General features: G+C 45.1%; 1 protein-coding gene across 1 annotated transcript in view; it reads left to right on the top strand.

Annotated features, from left to right (window-relative positions):
- Fndc1 (fibronectin type III domain containing 1) overlaps nt 1-21,309 on the top strand; it is a 61,331-nt gene that overhangs the window by 17,974 nt on the left and 22,048 nt on the right. Inside the window, 9 exon segments of the mRNA XM_052750868.1 lie at nt 253-370; nt 2,943-3,130; nt 4,072-4,179; nt 7,218-7,406; nt 8,968-11,412; nt 13,272-13,372; nt 15,585-15,696; nt 16,620-16,672; nt 16,674-17,094. Of these exon segments, the coding sequence (XP_052606828.1) occupies nt 253-370; nt 2,943-3,130; nt 4,072-4,179; nt 7,218-7,406; nt 8,968-11,412; nt 13,272-13,372; nt 15,585-15,696; nt 16,620-16,672; nt 16,674-17,094 (3,735 nt within the window).

Here is a 21,309-nt window from a genome sequence, read left to right as displayed (position 1 = left end):
AAGTGACACACTTCCTCCAACAAGGCCACACCTACTTCAACAAGGCTATACTTCCTAATAGTGCCTCTCTCTTTGGGGGGCATTTTCTTTCAAACCACCACACCCCCCTTATACTGACACTTAGCTTTCTATTCATCTCATTTTACCTAAATTAAGCATGAGCAACTAAAAGTTAGGCAGGGCTTGATCAGAGGAAGTCAGTATAGAGCCTATGGTAAGAGGAGCCTTTCTGTGTGCCCACTGTCATTTCAGAAGACAGTGAGCTGGATGTACCTGAAGACATCAGTGTCCGGGTCATGTCATCTCAGTCCGTACTCGTGGCCTGGGTGGATCCTCTTGTGGAAAAACAGAAGAGAGTTGTCGCATCAAGGTACACATGCTTATTTCTTATCTTTTTGTATGAGAAATACAGCTTCTCTGGCCTTTAAATGAATTCAGTAATTTTCTTTTTAATTTTGTGAAGATTTATTTATTTTACTGTTTGTGCATGAATGTTTGGATTGCATGTATGTATGTGTACCATGTGCATGTACTGGTGCCCACAGAGGTAGAAGAAGGCACCAGATATTCTGGAACTGGAATTATAGATGGTTGTGAGCTGCCATTTGGATGCTGGGAACCAAACCTGGATCCTGTGGAAGAGACCAGTGCTCTTAACCACTAACCCATCTCTTCAGCCTGACTTTCTTTTCTTTTCTGTGTGGGAACCAACTGACCCCTCTTTTGCTGTTGAATGGTGCAGTACCCTGTGACAATCTATTTCCTGCAAATCAAATCAGGCCTGGGAGTGTAATTCACAGGATAGGAAATCACATCTCATGGGCTCCTTTTTATCTTATGTGTGGAAATGTCCTACATTTGTTGTTCTCTGACTCACTTTCCCTCTGTGCAGTGTTCACTGTGAGAGTAGTCTTCTTGAAGAGTCAAGGCAGGATGGATTTTTATGTAGAGTGGTAGATGTTGGTCTGATGCTGTACACATGGCCCCTCAGTAGATATTTACTGATCTCCGAAGTTTGTCATGTCCTGCTTGGTTGTGTGTAACCAAGAGCCCCTTTTCTCTTATCTCATGATGTTGTGCTGTTCTGCCTTTTATACCCATTTGTAGTAGCAACAGCCCAAAACAATCTTACCAAATTACAATCATCTTTATGTGGGCTTTATGATTTTCCACATTGCAGAGAAACCCAGTGAATATGGGTAAAAAAAGTTTCTATGTTTCAAGACTTGATAGTCTATAACAACCAAGAAGAAGCCAAATATTTGTGGCCTGGTTATTAGGTGCTAAGTTTTGAACCTATCTACAGCAAGAAAGTGGGACATACTTTGAAATAAGAGAAATACAATGCTCAGATTATAAATGTATATACACTGTGATCCACAGTAGGTGCAGGATGGCCTTGACTGTCTGCTGGTAGACTGACTCCTGCTTCTATTGAGGGACCCAGAAGAGTCACTGTGTTTCTCAAGCCGTATACTCTCCCCCAACAGGAAGTGCTCGTGTTTACCCTGGGCTTTGGTGTCCAACATATTGCTGGAAACCAGAGGAAGCTAGACTCTCCTGAGAAAGACTGCTCTGTCCATTGTTGTGCTGAGTCCTCAGCTGATGCCTCCTCCTGCCTTCCACATATAACCAACAACACTTGTGTGTGTGTGTGTGTGTACACATGTACATGTGCATGCAGAAGCCAGAGGTCCACCTTGGGTGTTGTTCCTCAGGTGTCCTCTGCCTTTTTCTACTTATGGTCTTGAGAGAGGGCCGAACACTGGCCTGAAGCTTGCCTAGGAGGCTAGGTTGGCTGGCCAGCAAGCCCCAGGGTTCCCTTGTCTGGTATTACAACCATGTACCACCATGCCTGTGGTGATATATTGTGCATACTAATAAACTTATCTGGGGTCAGAGGACAGAACAGCCACTAGACATAGAGGCCAGAAAATGGTGGCACTCACACGCCTTTAACCCTAGCATTCTGGAGGCAGAGATCCATCTGGATCTCTGTGAGTTCAAAGCCACACTGGAAACAGCCTGGCATGGTGACTCACGTCTTTAATCCCAGGAAGTGATGGCAGGAAGCAGAAAGGTATATAAGGTGTGAGGAACAGGAACTAGAGCTGGTTAAGCTTTTAGGCTTTTAGCAGCAGATCAGCTGAGATTCATTTGGATGAGGACTCAGAGGCTTCCAGTCTGAGGAAAGAGGATTGGCTGAGAAGTTGGCGAGGTGAGGTTAGCTATGGCCTGTTCTGTCTCTCTGATCTTTCAGTGTTCACCCCAATACCTGGCTCCAGGTTTGTTTTTATTAATAAGACCTTTTAAGGTTCATGTTACACATGCCCGGCTTTTTTACATGGGTTTTGTGAATCAGACTCTGGTCTTGACACTTGCCTTGCAAGCGCTTTATTAACTGAATTATCTCTCCTGATCCCTGGATAGAACATTTTTCATGCCTGAAAAGCTTTCTATTGAGAAGTAGCCATGAAGAAATGCTCGATTAAAAGTGCATGTGCGTGTGTGTGTGTGTGTGTGTGTGTGTGTGTGTGTGTGTGTGTGTACCTGGCTACCTGGAGTCAGTTCTGGTTCTTGGAATTGTCACATTCTTCAGCCCGTGTGCTCCTACATCACTGAAAAATTAGCTGCTCATAAATTCTGTCTGCCTCCTTTTATCGCTTCCTTTTGTCTTCTCTGTTTGGTCTTTGGAACACTGGGATATTGGGAGTCTTGGACAGCAACGCACTCTGTATTTCTTGGTCTGTCTTCCACACCTTTCCAGGGACCCTGTCTGCAGATTCTTAGAGCCAATGACATGGTCAAAAGTTTAGATTTTTCTCCTCACATCTCCCTACTTACTTTCAGAAGTCACCAGGGATAAACAAACATCAAGGACTCTGGAATCCCACTTCAAAGACTCTGGTCCACAGGATGATTATTATGTGGTTTTCTTATAGACAGTACACCGTGCGCTACCGTGAGAAGGGAGAGTCGGCCAGGTGGGATTACAAGCAAGTCTCTAACAGGCGTGTCCTGGTGGACAACCTGATCCCTGACACAGTGTATGAGTTCGCAGTCCGGATTTCACAAGGTGAACGGGACGGCAAGTGGAGCGCATCCATCTTCCAGAGAACGCCAGAATCCGGTTTGTGTCTGAAACGGCCTTGGGGTTTCTATGGAGGGTCACTCCTCCATTGGAACTTAGCACAATCTAAGAAGTCAGTGGCGACACAGGGCAGCACTGGCAGTTTTAAAACTCTAACTAACTATAAATCTCACTAGGAGAGTTTGTATGTTTAGTTAGAATTAAAGTTGGAGTTTGGGTTTAGAACTATTAAATTAAAAGAAAGAGAGAGAGAGGGAGAGAGGGAGAAATGAAAGGGGTTGAGGAGCAGTTTTGTTGGGTCCATGCTTTGTACTCCGATAGCCCATTTCTGCCAAAATGTTCTTCTGGCATGTCAAACCTACCAAACTCCAGTGTGCAGCACACACAGGTTGTTGTTGTGGCCACAGATGTTCCTGGGTGGCCCAGCTTTTGTTGCATGATCTTTCTGAGGCTGGGGTTAATATTTGAGTTTGGGTAAAATCTTTTCTGTAGCCCAGGCTATCATCAATAACAACTGGAACTACATCTTTAAAAGCTATCCTGGGATGGATAGGAAGCATGGCTTTTATCCCAGCACTTGGGATGCAGAAGCAGGTGGATCTATGAGAATCCAAGGGTAACCTGGTCTACAAATCAAGTTGCAGGCTAGCCAGGGCAACATAGTAAGAGCCTGTCAGAAAAGCAAAAGTTGTACTAAAAGGATGTTGCAGATTTTGAACGTCTAATGTTGTAATATTGAGCCAGAAGGGAAACTTGGAATTCCGAAAAGCCTGTTTCTAGATGTGTCTAGACTCACTGCGTGAGTTGGTTGAAGTGACATGAAGTCATTTCACGAAAAGCTGGTGTACTGCCATCTCTTGTGTGTTATCAATGTGAGCACATCATCTCTTTAGTAAATAGTGGGTGAGGGGCCTGTCTCTCTTTGCAATGGGAGGTCCATGAGAGCCTTGTAAAATGTTTGATTTCTTGTCATCTTCTAGCTCCCACCACAGCACCCGAGAACCTGAATGTCTGGCCAGTCAGCGGCAAGCCCACGGTTGTCACGGTATCCTGGGACGCACTGCCAGAGACAGAGGGGAAAGTGAAAGGTAGGCATCTCCTCCTTTCCCTCTGAGTAGCCTTTCCGAGCAATGCTACTTTGGTGACCCTGACAAAAGCGTGATGCTCTAGACAAGCAATGTGTACAGTGAGGTGCTAACTCGGGGACACGGAGGCTTTGTTCGGATGTACATTATCTGAGAGCCAGGCAGGTACCTGCCAGTTATTCTTGTTGTCTCTCTGTAGGCAGGATCTTCAGCATAGCCTCCCTGGAGATATTTGTAACTATACTATGTGCTACCATAACATTTACACCATGTGCTAATTCTAGAGCTTTCCATTGTGCCTGAGAGATCCTCAAAGGAGAAGCTGGAAGGGGCCTGCCGGGACCATAAAGATCTTTAATGAGACCATAAATACTTCTAATGGGGCTGAACACCTTAAGTCATAACTTCCAGAAAGTGGATTTGTTCCATAAATTTCAGCCTGTATTGATTTATTTGGGTCAAGAAAAGGATAAAAAAAATAGAGATAAAGATTATCAGAGCTTTAAAAGAATAAAAATAGAATGGGATATGTACAGCAAGTGAAGCTGAAAAGTAGTCTGTTGGGAAGCCCAGAAATATTTTCATTTCAATGTAAAAGTTTCAGAAATCTGAAGACATTTTAAAGATTCACATTGGGTTTTGCCTGGCTTTGCTGACAAGTGTGCCCTCACGGTAGGAAAGATGGAATCCTTGTTTAGAGACAGGAATCTTTCTATTGTTACTAGGTAGCTTAGTTAGGGTTTCTGTTGCTGTGAAGAGACACCATGACCACGGCAACTTTTAGAAAGGAAAACTCACTTACAGTTCTGAAGTTCAGTCCATTATCATCATGGTGGGACATGGTAGCGTGTAGGCAGACATGGTGCTGGAGAGGGAGCTGAGTTTCTACATCTTGCACAGGCATCAGGAAGTGAACTGAGACACTGGACGGTATCTTGAGCATAGAAGACCTCAAAGTCCACCCCCACAGTGACACACTTCTTCCAACAAGGCCATACCTATTCCAACAAAGCCATATCTCCTAATAGTGCCACTCCTTATGAGATTATTGGGGCCAATTACATTCAAACTACCATGTTAGGTTTGGGAGAGGCAAATTTAAGTCTGATATACCCAAAAGCTCTAGGCAGTTTGTTTAGGCTTACAGAAACACAGAAAACCATGACCAGTCTCCTTTGAGAATTTCCTGATGGAAACTATTGAATGGTTCATTTTTTTTTCATTCAACTGTAAGATGACTTGGCTCACATGTAGTGTGCCTTTTCATAGGAAAACGGGTCTCCAGGAGGATGATTGGTGTGATATTTTCTATACGTATTTTCTTTTCACTTTTTAGAAAGAATGGATTTTTATTATTCTCTTAGCTTGTCCCCATCGCCCACAGGAACAAATGAAGAGAATATATATTTAACTGGCCCCTTTAACTTGTGATTGTTCTGAAAACATACGCACTGACCCCGTGTATAAGGACCGCAATGCTGGAAAGGCCTCTGAAAAGGAGTAAAGACACCTTTTCGGCAGATTAGATTTTCAGCTTTTGACAACAGCAGCCACTGCCCATCTAGTGGGTTTATTTTCACAATACTGACTCATTCTTTTTCTAGCTCACATCTTAGTGCCTATCACAAATAATGCCGAAGGAAGCCGCATGTTACCAGCTAAATATTGCCAGAAGTAATGATAGCTACTGAGTTCTTATAGATGGAAGATTTGTGTATCTTAACCCTGTTGAGTTTCCATATGGGTATAATTGTGAGATTAAAATTCATAATTAACTGGGGGCATAGTAAGAGAGCACACTTTTTGACACGGTTTAGCATTTTTCTAGATGTGCTTAATCCTCTAAGGAATCATAAATATGTGATTTTATAGCATGAGGGTTCTCTCACTTCTCTACAATGACTAGTTCTACGAGAAAAGGATGCTGGGTCTCCCCAGACAGATGCAAAGACATTTCTAGTTGGAATTTTTTAGTGTACTTTTTAGAGAAAGGGGAAGACTTCCCCATACTCATTTAATTGCTTGTTCTGAGGCCATTCTCATATTAACTTGGAATGTTATTTGAATCTTAAATTCATTGAGAGAATAGGCAAGGACAGTTCTTTGTTGACCATTAAAATTACACTGTGAAATATGCCTTTGGCTTTCATTGTTTCATATATATATGTACATATTTCTAAATATATACATAAAACCTACTCAGCCCATCTAATATTATTTATATGTACGTGATTACAGGGCTGACCACTTGGGAGAGGTAAGAGTGGGAGAGAGAAAATGATGTAACTATATTTTAATTTCAAAAAATATATAAAGAACAAGTTTAAAAATATAAATAAATATAAACAAAATTCACATGTAATAAAAGAAACAGTCCTTATACTGGATTGCGCATGGTTTTCAGACTCCAAGGGCATTATGTGCTTGTAGACAAGCCAATAAAAATGGAAGCATTAGGAACCAACCGTACAGCCCTATTAGTGGCTTTTCCTCACAGTTTTGAATATTCTGAAATATTCTCAGCAGCACAGAGTGAATAAAAACTTTTACAATTCTTACAAGAGTGAAGATTTATGACAAATATGGCATTTTTCTGAGTTAATATTCTAAAAGTCACTTCACTTGGTAAATGAAATGTGATGTGAGCAATTATTCAGAACCAGTTCTTGGGAGTCAGCACTTTTGGGGTCCCTTGGTTTCTTGCATTGGCATACATAATGCCACTATAGAAAGTCCGTAAATTAATGGAACCCCCCAAACTAGTGTATATATATTTGATCAGGTGTATAAAGATAACTGCCCCCACCCTGTGTGTTTCATGTGCTAAAAATAGCAAGCTGCCTGCTTGTAACTTCCGAGGGCTCTAATGAGTGTGAGCTGGCCTTGCACCCCATTCTTCTGCTGCAGCTGTTGGCCAGGTGTGCATCACCAGGGTGTGAGCTTCAGCAATGTGTGTTCTAATTCCTGCCCATACTGTCTGTCTGCCGGATACAGGACTGTGTTCATTTTCTTCCTTCCAACCGTCTGCCAAATCATTTCAGAATACATTCTTTCATATGCCCCGGCTCTCAAACCATTTGGAGCAAAGTCCCTCACCTTCTCTGGACACACTACTTCTGCCCTGGTGGACGGTCTGCAGCCTGGGGAACGCTATCTGTTCAAAATCCGGGCCACAAACAGGAGAGGCCAGGGGCCACACTCCAAGGCCTTCATTGTCACTATACCAACAAGTAAGCATTGCGTATTTGTGCTTTTCCCTCTTTCATTCCTGCTATTTGTTTTGTGTTACTTTGAATCATGCTTTTGGGTTTAGAAACGCTCAGTTGATGGGTTTTCAGGGCTGAGTTTGCTCAGCTATTTCCAAAGTATTTTGCAATCCCGTTTGAAATCAATCTTTCCAAAAACTAAAATGTTACTACTGATATTAATAACTTATTTACAGCATTATCAACATACTAGTTACATGATTACTTTAGTTTAGTATTTAGTTTGGGGCTTATATTGGGAGGGAAAGAACACGTTTCCAAGCTTAATATGGCATTTTAATTGTTAGCCTTCTGCTGCAAGCATTAAAACGTTCACTTTGTCTTCTATTATTTTGGAGTGTAACATTTCTCAGAAGACTTTCAATTGTTTGGTTTGTCTGATCAGTATTAAAGCCAGCAAGTTCACAAAGATCTGGAGATGGGGGAGGGGACTGTTTGTGGACCGTGCTTCCTTTGTTACGTCTCAACATTTATTCTGGATATGCACAGCTCTCCCCTTCACTGTGTGCTGTGAAGACCCACAGTTTCGTGCAGGAAGACACTGAAAAAGATGTTTCTTCCTTCTAGGTCCCCCTGTTGCTATATAAATTCCTTTCCAATACAGCCTCCCTCCCCTCTGTCCTCTCAAGACAGAATGAATCACAGGATATGTTCAAGATATTATTTTGCCAACTTGGGGCTCTATTTTAAGCCTTATTTTGAAGATACAAATGCATCCATTATGAAAGAAACTTGAAGTCAGAGAGGAAGCAAGTGAAAGTATGCTGAGAGGAAGCAGGGATCCCTGTGGTGCTTCAGAGTGTATGAGCTTGGTGCTCACTCCCGTCCCTTACAAGTTCCATCCGTCATTCCACTGTAACTTGGAATGCAGGTCACTTGACATTAAGAACAGCCATACTACATTTCTAACACACTGATGATTAGCTTAAGAAAGTCCTACATAAGATCTTGCACTTACAAAACCAGTGACTCATAGTCATCCCTCAGTATTTTGGAGTTGGTTCCAACACCCCCAATGATACCAGCTCTGCAGACGTTAAAGTCCTTTTTCTGAAATAGGAGTGTTTGCACAGGACCCGCACACATATTTCCCCATACACTTCAACTTACTTACACAACAATATAGTGGAAATGCTGTGTGAATGCTATGTTATTTCAGGGGGAAAATGAATCTATACATGGTCAGTACAGACACATTTTTTTTCCCTCAAACATTTCTGAAGCAAGATTGGCTGAATCTGAGGCTGCAGACTCCCTAGATGCGGAGGGCACTCATTCCAGAATTTCTTCAAATGATAAACTGTGGCGTCCCTTGATTCAATCCACACATACATTCTAGAACTCTGCTATCTAAAGTAAAAATAAAACAACAACAAAAAGAATGTTATAATTGGGAATGTGCCTGTTTGGTGTTCTAAGGAATTGTAAGTGAGCAGTTATAATGAGAAATTCAGAACACCTCCACACTGGATGGTGGTTACTACTGAACCTCCTCTGACACCCATCCTTTAAAAATCTGTTCCAGCCAGTTCCCCGGAGGCCAGCCCACACCAGGATGGGAGGAACAAACCTCAGCCTTCTTCCCCTGCTCCCAAAGCTGCAGCTTCTTCAGAACACACTCCCCCAGCCAAAAATGTCAAGGATGTTCTCCTTGACTTAAAGAACAAAATCCTGGCTAACGGTGGGCTGCCCAGGAAAACCCAGCTTCGCTCTAAACCAGGAGAGCTGGATCCCCAGGCCACAGAAGTCACTGGTGAAGAGGAACTGGATTCCCTTGAAGATCCTCATCCATCACGGTTGGAGACCCTAGACCAGAGGCGACCCCTGAGGGTACCAAGTAGATCTGGTCCTTGGGTTCCAGCTCCTGGCAGGACTCCATCAAGGGCTGGCCCGCCAGTGCCTCCCCGCAAGGAAGGGATGGACAGGCGTGGCCCCTCACTGGTTCCCCACCCTCGTCCAGGAGTTGAACCTTCAGTGACAGCCTCTTCTGCCTACTCCCGGCTCAGCTCTACAGACAATGATTCTGTGAACCAAAATGAGGATGATCAAGATGTCTCCCCTGACCCTAAAGCTGCTTCTTCCCAGTCACCTAAGGATCCAGTCAGGTCCCAGCCAACCTCGACGCCTAGCCGCCATGTGGCTTCTCATATGCTCAGGGACAAAAGTCGGGTGCTCCCAGGGGCAAAAGCAGAGTCCTCTGCATCGACACATTCTCATTCTTCCACCAGTGAGGAAGATTCCAGGGCTGCAGCCCAACCCTCGGGACTTTTCCCACTGCACAGAGGGTCCACCAGACCACACTCCAGATCTCAGCTTTCCAGGGGCTGGAAAGACCGCCAGGATGCCCCTGCCTCCAGTTCCCACACACCTTCCCGGACTGCCGTGTCACCCTCCGGCTCTTCGCACCCCTTGGCCTTGACAGAAGGCTCCGAGGAAGAGGACCCTTCTGATGGCGGAGGAGCCGGTGACAGACACGCCGGGGACACCAGAAGGCAGGCTGAGGCCACTGCACAGACCCAACAGACCCGGCCTGCCTTGGCGCACTTCAGTTTGACACGGAATAAACCCTTCACTGCCCACGGCAGAAATCCGAACAGATTCTCCAGATTCCGGGGACTAAGGCTGCAGCCGTCTGAGTCCCCTCAGTCTACCTCAGCTCCGAAAGTCCTCACCAGGGCTCCTTCACAGCCTGCATCCCACACCAGGCCTGGCTCTGATGTCTATGGAGATGGCGAGGATGAAGAGCCACTTTCAGGTACTGTGGTCAACGATCGTACACCTTCCTCCTCCTCCAGGCACCCAGCCTCTGGGGGATGGGACACCCTAAGAAGAGGTCCCCAGAGAGGGGCCAGCTTGTACAGGAAGGACCCCACCCCAGAAAACCCCAAAGCTGCTGGAGCAGGTGTACATCCTGAGGGCAAATCCCCTCTGTCCTCCAAGGTACAAGACTTTCAACAGAGCACCAACGAAGATGCTCACCAAATATCCCCAGGGCCTACCAGCCGCCAGTTGTCCCCTGATCGGCTTCCAGCATCAAGATCACAGCCCTTCCCCGGGTCCACTGTTCCCCGAAGAATGGCCCCTGGCCGCAGCTCAGAGGTTTCCAGTTCTCAGAGCAAGGATGACGACAGGTCACTTTCCCAACCCAAGCTGTTGCGTGACCGCCTACGCACAGTGAACTCCCGTCGGATGCTCCCCGCGGCTCCCCAGAGTGGGGATGAGGATTCCCAGAGCAGCTATGAGGATAACAGCACAGAAGTGGAGGCCCCAGATCCCCGGGCTCCCACTCACTCGGCTCGTGCCAAGGATGCCAACCTATCCACTCTCAGACATCGGCAGGGGGGCTCCCAGCCGGGGAACGGTGATAGCAGCCCTCAGCCCAGCCATGCGGGAGCCTCTGTGAGGCCCAGTCGGCCTGGTAGCTCCCATCCCCGGACCCAGGTTTCCAGCAGGGCTGGGGGCCAGGCCACACCAGTGAAGAAGATCTCACCTTCCAAGGGTCCCCTGCCACCTGAATCTCAGCAGTCAGTATTCGCTGAGGAGGAGGAGGAAGAGGAAAACGAAGGAGTTTTAAAAGGCAAGGAAGACTCTCTGTCTACCTCTGTTTCAAAGTGGCCTGCTTCCTCCTCTCGTAGGGGCGACAAGTATGGGGACAGAAACTTTGACAAGGACAGGGCTGCCATTGCTTTGGCTCCCCAGGGAGGGAGCCTTGTGCAGGAAGAGAACACCATCCCTGGAAGGCGACCACCAGGTAGCCCTTCAATAGTCTCACACCCATCTCCCCGGTACCAGCCTCGAAACCCTGCTACGGCAAGCCCCACCTCCAGCACCCACTCTTGGCCAAGGTATACCACCCGCGCCCCTCCCAGCTACGCCTCCACAACCCCCATGCTCTCCTTGCGCCAGCGGATGCAGCGGAGATTCCGGACCCCAGTCTCGCGCCAGCCCCCGAGACCCGTGCTTACACAAGGTAACTGGTCCTCACCTAGGGCCACCCAACCTGTTCTGTTTCTTTCTAGAAAGGGCTCAGTGGTTCAAACTGGTTTTTTGTTTGTTCATTTTAAAGCTTATTTTATGTGACTAAGCTTCCCCAATAACCCAAGCAGGCATCATTCCCACTTGTTTGTTTAGCTGCGTGTTGGGGGCGGGGATGGGTTTGCCCTGTGGCCTCTCTGCTTTTAGATGGGTTTGACCCTCAGAGTCCAGAACTGCCGACTTCAAGTCACATCAACCGGAGATGTCTGAGCTGCATTGGGGCTCCTAACATGAAGCCCAGTATCCTGTCACCCTCCAAACTGTCCCTTCAGCTGTGAAGATGTGTCATAGCCAGATGTTATTTTCAATTATTCACTTGGCAGAACATATTTAAGGAACCAACACTAATAACACATATTGTGTGTGTGTGTGTGTGTATGTATATATGTATATATATTTGTGTGTATATATGTGTATGTGTATGTTTATATATATGTGTATGTGTGTATACGTGTGTGTATGTATGTACATGTGTGTGTGTGTGTGTACGCGCGTGTGCACGCACGCGCGCGCGCGCGTGTGTGTGTGTGTGTGTGTGTGTGTGTGTGTATACTGGCTTGTCTTCTGCTTGGTTCATCCTTATCTTTTGCATATAAAACTCAACCAAATAAACCCTAGTTCAATTTCAAATGCCTTCTGTAGGAATTGCTTAGACATTTCATTCACCAAATGGTGTCTATAACCTGCAGAAAGCATGTGGTACAGTTGTCATAGAGTTGGGTCAGGCTAGGCCCTGAATTCTGTAACAGACAATGGAACATAGACAGCTATGAACTAGGGTCCAAGTAAACCTGCAGGGCAGGGTCGAAGGCATTTGTGATACCTTTGCGTTCAGTCGAACCTTGCACTTCTTTCCCATGTAACTGGAGTTTCTTAGAACATCTTCAACAAGTGTGTTAGAATCTGGTGGTATTCTTTACTGATTCGTTAACTCATTCGAGACAGTGCCTCACTCTGTAGTCCAGACTGGCCTGGCACTTACTGTATAGCCAAGTGGCCTTCCAAGGTAAGGAAATTCTCTTGTTTTAGCCCCTGAGAGCTGAGGTCGCATGAATTGCCACACCTGACAGCATTTGCTAATTTGCTTGATGCATTGGCCCATGTTGGGATAGTTTTTCTACTATGACTTTTTAAAGTGACAGCCACATTAACAGATGTAGAGTTTACCAATGTCCTGCATGTACTAGAACCCAATACATGCTTGCTCTACAAGGGAAGGCATGAACTAAGTCTGACAAGCAGTGGTGTCAGAAGCCCTGACACTTCTCCTGAAGGCAGGCAGGGCCACAGAGTCTCCCAGTTGAGAATAAATGCCGCTGTCCCCCAGAAGAGCTGGTCCAACTCAACTCAGTCAATACTTCTCAAGCTGTACTGCAGAGCCCAGCATCCTGGGACAACACCACGTGACTACAGAGACCTGGGACAGGGGTCAGCTGGAAATAGCTGTCCTGTTTGATGGCCTTTCAAACTCCTTAGAGATCATCTCCATTGTTCCGACGCCTTCCCGTTCTTCAGGTGAAAATGAGGCTAGAGCTACTAAGGTCTTACACTTCATGTACAAAGGTACTTAGGAGGCCCAGTTTCTGTCCCCCAGCACTGTCCGGCTGTCACTTGAGTGTCCCCTTCTGTAGAAGTCACAGTAGGAGCTCATGATCTCATACGTAGACGCTATTGGTGGAAATGCTGTTTTGTGTTCGTTGGAAATGAAGTGCGCACTTACAGTCTGATGAAGTCAATGGTCTAGGAAGATTGAATTTACTTGGAACTTTTTTTTCCCTTTTCCCTGCTGTGTAGGTTATAATGGAAGACCAAAAGTAGAAGAGAACATACCTCCTGGTAGTATTGGAAAACCGAACGGACAAAGAATTATCAATGGTCCTCAAGGAACAAAGTGGGTAAGGTAAACTTCTTTACATGCTCAAGGTGTTCTTATGCTGTTGGGAAGAGAAAATCATAGATGCCGTGTGCCAGGAAATCAAGTAGTCTGCCCCTCCCCTCCCTTCTCCTCCCTTCTCCGCTTCTCTCCCACTCCTCTCTTCCCCTCTCCTCCTCTCCCCTCCCCTCTCCTCCCCTCCTTTTCTTCTCCCCTCCTCTCTCCTCTCCCCTTTCTCCCTCCCCTTCTTCTCCTCTCTCTCTTCTTCCCTCCCCTCCCTTCCCCTCTCTTATTGATAAATTTTCTGTGTACTCCAGCTGGCCTCAAACTTGAGATCCTCCTGCTTCATAACCTCTCTGGCACTGGGATTATACGTGCCCCATCCTGTCTACCTAAGATTTTAACAGCTTAAGAAAGAGGAAAAGTCAAATGTTTCTACTTGGTAAACTGAGGATATCTGTCATGTTCAGCCAGTGTGATAGCCACTCCACAATAGAAACTTTCTCTTTTTTCATCTTTAGTTTTAACTGCCTTAAATATAATTGCTTTCAATGTCTAGAAAGTCTTTGGTGATCAGTGAGGCTTGGCCTTGGAAAACCTCACTGTGGAATGATTTGTCCTGATTAACCGGAAGATAAGAGAAATTCGTGGTCCCACCACAGCAGTTACCCAGAGCCTAAGAATGGCTTTTCCTATGTCCCTCCCTGTATTTAATTTTTATTTTTAGCTTAGTGTATAATTTGATGTTGCATGTATTTTCTGTTAGTTGTCTCAAATCCTTTGTAAAAGAGACAGTTAATCCAAAGGAAAAACTCTACACCAAGTAGACAGTTTGATCAGCTAATCCCTAGAATCCGATTATTGTCTGACTGAATTGAAAATATGTCATAGTGCTTTTTTGTTTACACAACAAATATGCTAAACTCCTTCCTGGGGCTACGACAAATGTTTAGGAGAGTTTTGTGGGTTGACTGTAGTGAATATCAAACAATATGCAGGACTTGAAAATATTCTTTGAAAGAACAAAAAAAATCTCACTGTGGAATTGCTGGTCAAGCTTTCTACTTAAAATGAAAAGGTTTAAAAAAATATACTGAGGGTCACGGAAAATTTTCATCACAGGTGACCTAAAGATGAGAGCCATGCCAATCAAAACAGAATAGTTTTATAAATGGTTCTGAATTGAAAAAGGTCTTGACACTACACACTATCCTAGCCAAAGGCTGAGAGGTGGCCAGAGATAATTTTGAAAGTAGGATCTACAATAAATGTCTCGGGATGATTTTTGCATCATGGGTATGTAGAGAGGGGTTCCGGGTGTTTCTCAGCATGAGTTCATTGGGGCCCTGTCAGGCCATTGTGTATCTGAAGTCACTAATAGATGAGGATGCTGCTGGTCCAGGACCACCACACTTAAGGGACTATCAGGGAAAAGCATGAGATTCTTCCTCAGAGGGAAAATGAGAAATTTTTAAGTTTTATAATTTCTCAGAATAAGAAATTTCTGTATGTATTTTATATTTTATAATATTTCAATAAATTAAAATTTTTTAATTCAATAATCAAAATTTTATTTTTAACATAAGTAGCACAATGAAAACATTTCATATTTTTAAAGCAATTGGTGATATCTGTTCATTCGATCATTAAAGATAAGGAATACTAGAAAAGGAAACAAACATTCTATACTCCAAACTGCTTTTCAGAAGTGACCCCTTGGTGACAACTTGGTGAATACCCTTCCAGAACCTGTGTCTTTGACATTTTCAAGCTTATGTATAAAGTGCATTGTTTTTTTTTTTTCAAAATAATCAGTCCTGTTACCTGGGTATGCATGAAATTAGGTCACTATATACAAGATTCACACATTCCTCTCCTGGATGCCGATGGCCCATTATTTATTTAAGCTCGTCTATCAGTTGAGGGATCCTTAGATTGGTTCCTGTTTACGATGTACTAACTGGTTGACGCAAAATACCTGGGATGTCTTTTGCATATTTCAGAAGCAAAACAGTTCATATAGGTGAGCAGCTGTGTTACAATGCAAGCAATACAATACAAGATACAATTGCACCTAATTTTGCAAACCTTGCAAGTGAAAGTGACAAGCTTGCTTCCGTCTTGTGTCCTTTTCTTTTCCCCCCTGTGGATGCTCACATGTCTGGACACATAGCTGGGGATGTGAACATTTGGGGCTCCCCAGTACTTCCTTCCATCTGTGTTGTCTTGGTTAGGTTGTGGACCTGGATCGTGGATTGGTCTTCAATGCTGAGGGGAGATACCTCCAAGACTCACATGGCAATCCTCTCCGGGTGAGACTCGGGGGAGATGGTCGCACCATCGTGGGTGAGTGAGACTGATTCCTAGGAACAAAAGCTGAGTGAGCTGTGGAATAGCTTTGGTCTTCACCACACACACCCCTTGTTTCTAACGGTTGCCCAGGGTCTTGTCACTCTTACCCATGTGGGAAGAAGGTCCCTAAATGGGGAGAGAACACAGCATTTTCCTCATGGCCTTAGTCACCCTATTTCTTCAGACCCCACCCTCTGGAAATGTCCTCTAGTTTGTTCTTGAGCTTGGCCATTTAGAGCTCAGGTCAGAAAAGCAGAGCACACAGGCCAACCTCTGTACGGCCTGATTTGGAAGACTGTGAGCCCAGAATATTTCTTACATTTTTAAAACAATTCTTCCTCTGTGCCCCAAAAGAAGAATGTCTTGTGACATAGCAAAACTATATGAAATTCACATTTCAGTGTCCATATGCAAAAGCTTCGTTGGAATACAGGAACATTTATTTATGTATCCTCTAGCTCATGGCTTGTGCGTTGTTTATGCATTGTCGCTTGTGTGTTTTGCCCTGCAAGGGCTGGGTTGAGTAGCTCCATCTGGCCTGAAAAACTTAAAATTCTTACTCTCTGGACTTTTGTGGAAATGTTTGTGGGCCCTGGCCCAGCCTAGCATGTTTTCTCCCCTAGGAGCAGAAACAAAGGGCAAAGAACTGCTTCCCTTAACAGACAGTGTTCTCTGGGAATGGCACACACTGACTTGAGAGTTTATATAGTTCTATAGTGGGAATGATGGACAGACCCCCAAGCCCACCTCTCTGGATAGCAGCAAATACCACCACTGCAGATGCACAAGCAGCTACTCCTCCGCCTTTCACTGATTAAAGCATAGGCACACATAAGCTTCGAGAAGACACTCTCTTGTGTTTTCTGGCCCCCGATTGTTTCACCTTGTTGCATATCTCTTGCTTAATGTTATTTCAGATCTGGGAGGAACTCCCATGGTGAGTCCCGACGGCCTCCCCCTCTTTGGGCAGGGGGAGACATGGCAAACCTCTGGCCAGTGCCCAGGATAAACCCATCTTGAGTCTTGGAGGGAAGCCCTTGGTGGGTTTGGAGGTCATCAAAACAACTACTCATCCTCCCACCACAACCATACCACCAACCACGACGATGACCACCACGGTGCCTACCACCACAACCCTTCAACCCACCACCACCCGCCGGACCACCACCACCACCACCCGCCGGACCACCACCACCACCACACGCCGCACAACCACCACCAGGCGTCCCACAGCTACAGTCCGAGCTACCCGGAGGACAACTACCACTACCACCACTCCAGAACCTACCACCCCTTCTCCTACCTGTCCCCCTGGGACCCTGGAACAACAGGACGAAGCTGGCAACCTTATAATGGGCTCAAATGGGATCCCGGAGTGCTACCCTGAGGAAGGTAACCAGCTTTGTTCTCGTCTAGACAACTTACTTGACTAGTATACCGCAAGTCAGAGGTGGGTCTCAGAGCCTGCCAGAAACGGGGGAGTACTAGGCAAAGGAGAATGACAGCCAGTCAGAGGCGTCTTGAATCCCAGGGACTTTGTTTTGCAACACTGTGATCCAGTCAGTGTTGTCAGATTCAGCAACTAAGAAATACAGTGTGAGATGCACCACATCACATATGTGTGTGTGTATATATATATATGTATATATATATACATATACATATACATATATATGGTGTATATATGGTGTATACCTATATACATTTATTGTTCATCTAAAAATTCAGGGTGTCTTTTGTTTGTCTAACAATTGAAACTTAGTATTATTGGTTTGGGCTATGTTTCCCTAGGTGCTTTCTACTGTGAATTGGTGTGTGTGTGTGTGTGTGTGTGTGTGTGTGTGTGTGTGTGTGTGTGTGCATGCGCGCGTGCGCACATGTGTGTATGAGAGAGAGAGGAAGAAATATTGGTAGTTGGTTCTGTGATCATGTGATTTATCAGGTCTGTTGGGTTCTGACTGAGTGGCCCATCAGATAACAGTCTCCCTGTGAGCTCCAGGAAAGCCAGCAGTGTGCTGGGCAGCAACGCTTCCGGTGTTCAGCCTTCCCTTTGACGAATGCCAGCCTCAGGTGGTGAGGCTTCTCCCGAGAGTACCGGGTTTCCATCAGAAGAACACACCACTTCTGCTTTGCCGTGGCTGATTTGAGCTTTCCAGTCACTCCTGATATCTGCCTGTCTTCCCACCGAGGAACCGGAGCCGCGAAGGTCCAGGTCATGGTAGAAGAATACATCATCATCCTCCCTTCTCATTCTTCTGTTCAGATTTCCCAGACAAAGCTTTCCTCTGACACAGAGGGGGCAGACATGTGCTCTTCCCTTGGGTCGGAATGACATGGAGACTGGAAAGCCTGGATCTTTTTTCAGTCTAATGCAGGGAAGACCCTTCCTCTTAGCACGGATTTACAAGCCAGGAATTCTCACAGAGCGTTGCTACCTGTGATGAGCCCTGATGAATCTGAGCATGAACACTTTGCTCAGAGTGAGGATCCACTTTCAAGGCAGAGTGTGCATGGAAAGGTGCAAAATTAACTGGACAGATCTTAAAAGTCCACAGCAGAAAGCCAAGAAATAAATGCAAACCAAGGGAGAGAGTGTTGGGGAGAGAATCCTTATAATCTTCATTTGGTGAGTACAAATCTGAATTTCCCATTTTTTTTTTTTTTACATTTATGTGTTTATGGGGAGGGTGCTGGGTACACATGTACCAGAGCATGTGTGTGGAGGTCAGAGGACAACTTGTGAGAGTCAGTTCTCTCTTTCCACCCCGTGGATCCCAGGGATGGGACTCAGGTCATCAGGCTTGGTGGCACGTCCCTTCACCTGCCGAGCTTCCCCTCTGGCCCTTGGATTTACCTTTAACTTTTTAGTATGAAAGTGACTTTTTCCTTCTGCATGCATTAATATGTTTGTTTCTGAAAGTAGAAATATAATGGTAGACAATTGCTTAGTAATTGGTTGTAAACAGAAGAATGATTGCCTAGGATTTGATTTCACCACTGCTGTTGGGCATTTTACTTTGTCTGCATTTTAAAGGCCCTGGAGCATGTTATTTCATTCACATTGTTCTACTCCAGACTTTAATTTGGCATGAAACCCAATAGGTCTCCTTAGCATTAGTGTCAACGCTTTTCTTTGCCAATCACAATGCATCCAACTCTTTTCCCTTGTAACCCCTCTTCGACCTCCTTGGTCCAGCACAGAGACTAATGTACCTCTAGGCAGCATTTTGAAATCAAGTACAAATAAACACAAAGTCCTGTGGGAAAAAATTAAATTTGGTGAGAGTGGCACATCTCCCTGCCATTTTTAATGGACTATGCGTTATTTTTAAAATCCTTCAGTGAGATCTGTATTCTATTTTAGCTGTTTCTAAAACTTGAATGTTCTCTTCCTTGTTTTTATTCTAATCGTAGTTATTTAATATTTTGATTAAAAACCTTCTCACTGAGGTGTGGTTGATGTATAAAGAGCCGTGCATGTTAACACAGTCTGAGGCGTTTGGGGTGAGAAGGCTTGTGTACACATCCAGTCATCAAGACCATAGATCTGTCCATCACCCCTCAGAGTCCTCTCCCTTGTTGTTAGATTTATCCTCTTTATTTTTTCCTACATTTCATGCCTTGGAGTTGCTCCTGTTCTCTGTGTCACTAATTTGGTCCACTGACCTAGCACTCTCAGATTCTTACTTCCTGTGTTTCTCAGAGTGGGCCCCAGTGGCTTTCTGTCCACTCGTTTCCAGTTTAACGTGTCCTTATCAAATATGACCCTGAGCCAGGCACAGTGCTTAATGGCCTCTCGGGTAGGAACTTAGTTCCAAAGATGGCTGGAGATTTGAAAACAGCAGAGTCCGATTGCTCTAGAAAAACCTGCTCGCCAACTCTATCACACACACCTCCCTTGTCGACGGAGTGCCTCTGTAATGGCCTCAGCTGCGGATGCTCTGTCATCACTACGATGGCATTCGGAGCAGAGGTGGTCCCCGTCAGGCCCCAGCATTAGAGGAAGGAAGCCTGTTCCTTGGCTCCCCTACAGAACCCACAGAAGCACCCGGGTCTCGCCCATGCTCTAGCTTTCCCTTTCACGGTCCTTCCGCATCACCTTCTTCGTTGCTAAGTAGAGTTCTGTCAGGAACGCACACTCACCATGCCTACACTGTGGCTCCCTCTGCACACAGCTAAAATCAGCCAGACACCAGCCTGTCTGCCACACTCCCCAGCCTGGGAACCTGAGTGTTTGTTGTTACCACGGTGATGATTTAGAGCCTGTACTGGTGGTCCTGAAGAGTACCAACGGGGGGCTATTCCAAACCCCTCTACTCACCCTGCTTCAGCTGGACATTCCATTCCGTTTGTAAAGTCCTGGTGTTTTGTTTCAGCTCTGCAGCTTTTAAAGCATCTTTTCAAACATCCAAGTCTTGGCTCCCTTGCTTAAATCATGCCTCCTCCTCTTTTCCTTTGAAAACTGCTTTCAAGAAATGTTCTAGGAATAACCCTGAGCTGTTCAGTCATGCCAGCAACTCTGTTATTTATGGATATTTCCTCATTTGTTATGGATGCTGTGCTTCCCTGTGGCCATAGATGTACATGACATGCTTGTTTCCTGTATATTATTGCATTTATCCCTCCCTTTTTACACACACACACACACACACACACACACACACACACACACACACACACACAAAATGGTTTTCCTTTGTATTTTTTAGCTAGAATTGACTTCTCTGTTCAATAGTGAACCCCAGAGCTGAGATAATAGGCTCTGTCATGTATCTAATTTCTCTGGGTACCATGTTATCATCTTGAGGCATCTAAATATCTTAAGATGCAAGCATTCTGGGTTTTCTAGCTGGGAAATAAAAGCCAGTGATCTTTGTTTTCCAGGCTCTTTCTACAGTAGATTGGGTGAAATTACACATATTTGGAAGTACTTTGAGCCAACTGAACATTCAAGAATTTGTAGCGTGACCTCGTTACATGTTGGAGAGACACATCCATCATTATAGAAAACAGTTCCAGCCTGCCACGCTCACCCTCTTGACAGAAAATACAAAGAACTGAGTAATCAGGATGTGCTTGCAGTGGACCCACCATACCATGTGGGAATGTGCCCAAGTTCCCATGACTGGTATCTCGTTCCTCTCTCTAAATTTCTACGGAGAACAAACTTTTAAAAAAACTATGTCAATGTCTCTGGAGCTGAGGTCCTAATTCCTTGGAGACATCATGCATTTGTTGTTTTGCGTGACCACGGGTGAGGTACTGAAAAGACTCGGCTGCACCAACATGCCAATGACTGGAAGCCACTTTTATATGAAGATCAAACTTTTGACAAGTGCTCTGGGTTAGATTACAGGATACCCAGTTCTACAGAGTTCCAGATGGTCTTGTGTGGTAGAATCAAGTGGTCATCAGTTCTAACAAAATGTGGATGTACAGTCATTACACAGAGAAGACACATTTACTCAGAGAGAAGATGGTAGACAACACAGAAATAAACTAAGTGATTTTTATTTGACTTGAGAAATGCATTAAATGACTTGGTGGGATGTTCACTTATGCCAGAGGCCTTGTGTTGGTTATCACCTGTAAGGTAGCACATGTGAC

The sequence above is a fragment of the Peromyscus californicus genome, unplaced genomic scaffold, assembly GCF_007827085.1.
Source record: "Peromyscus californicus insignis strain IS unplaced genomic scaffold, ASM782708v3 Scaffold_22__1_contigs__length_63687245, whole genome shotgun sequence".
NCBI lineage: Eukaryota > Metazoa > Chordata > Mammalia > Rodentia > Cricetidae > Peromyscus > Peromyscus californicus.
This window is presented reverse-complemented; position numbering and strand designations above follow the sequence as displayed.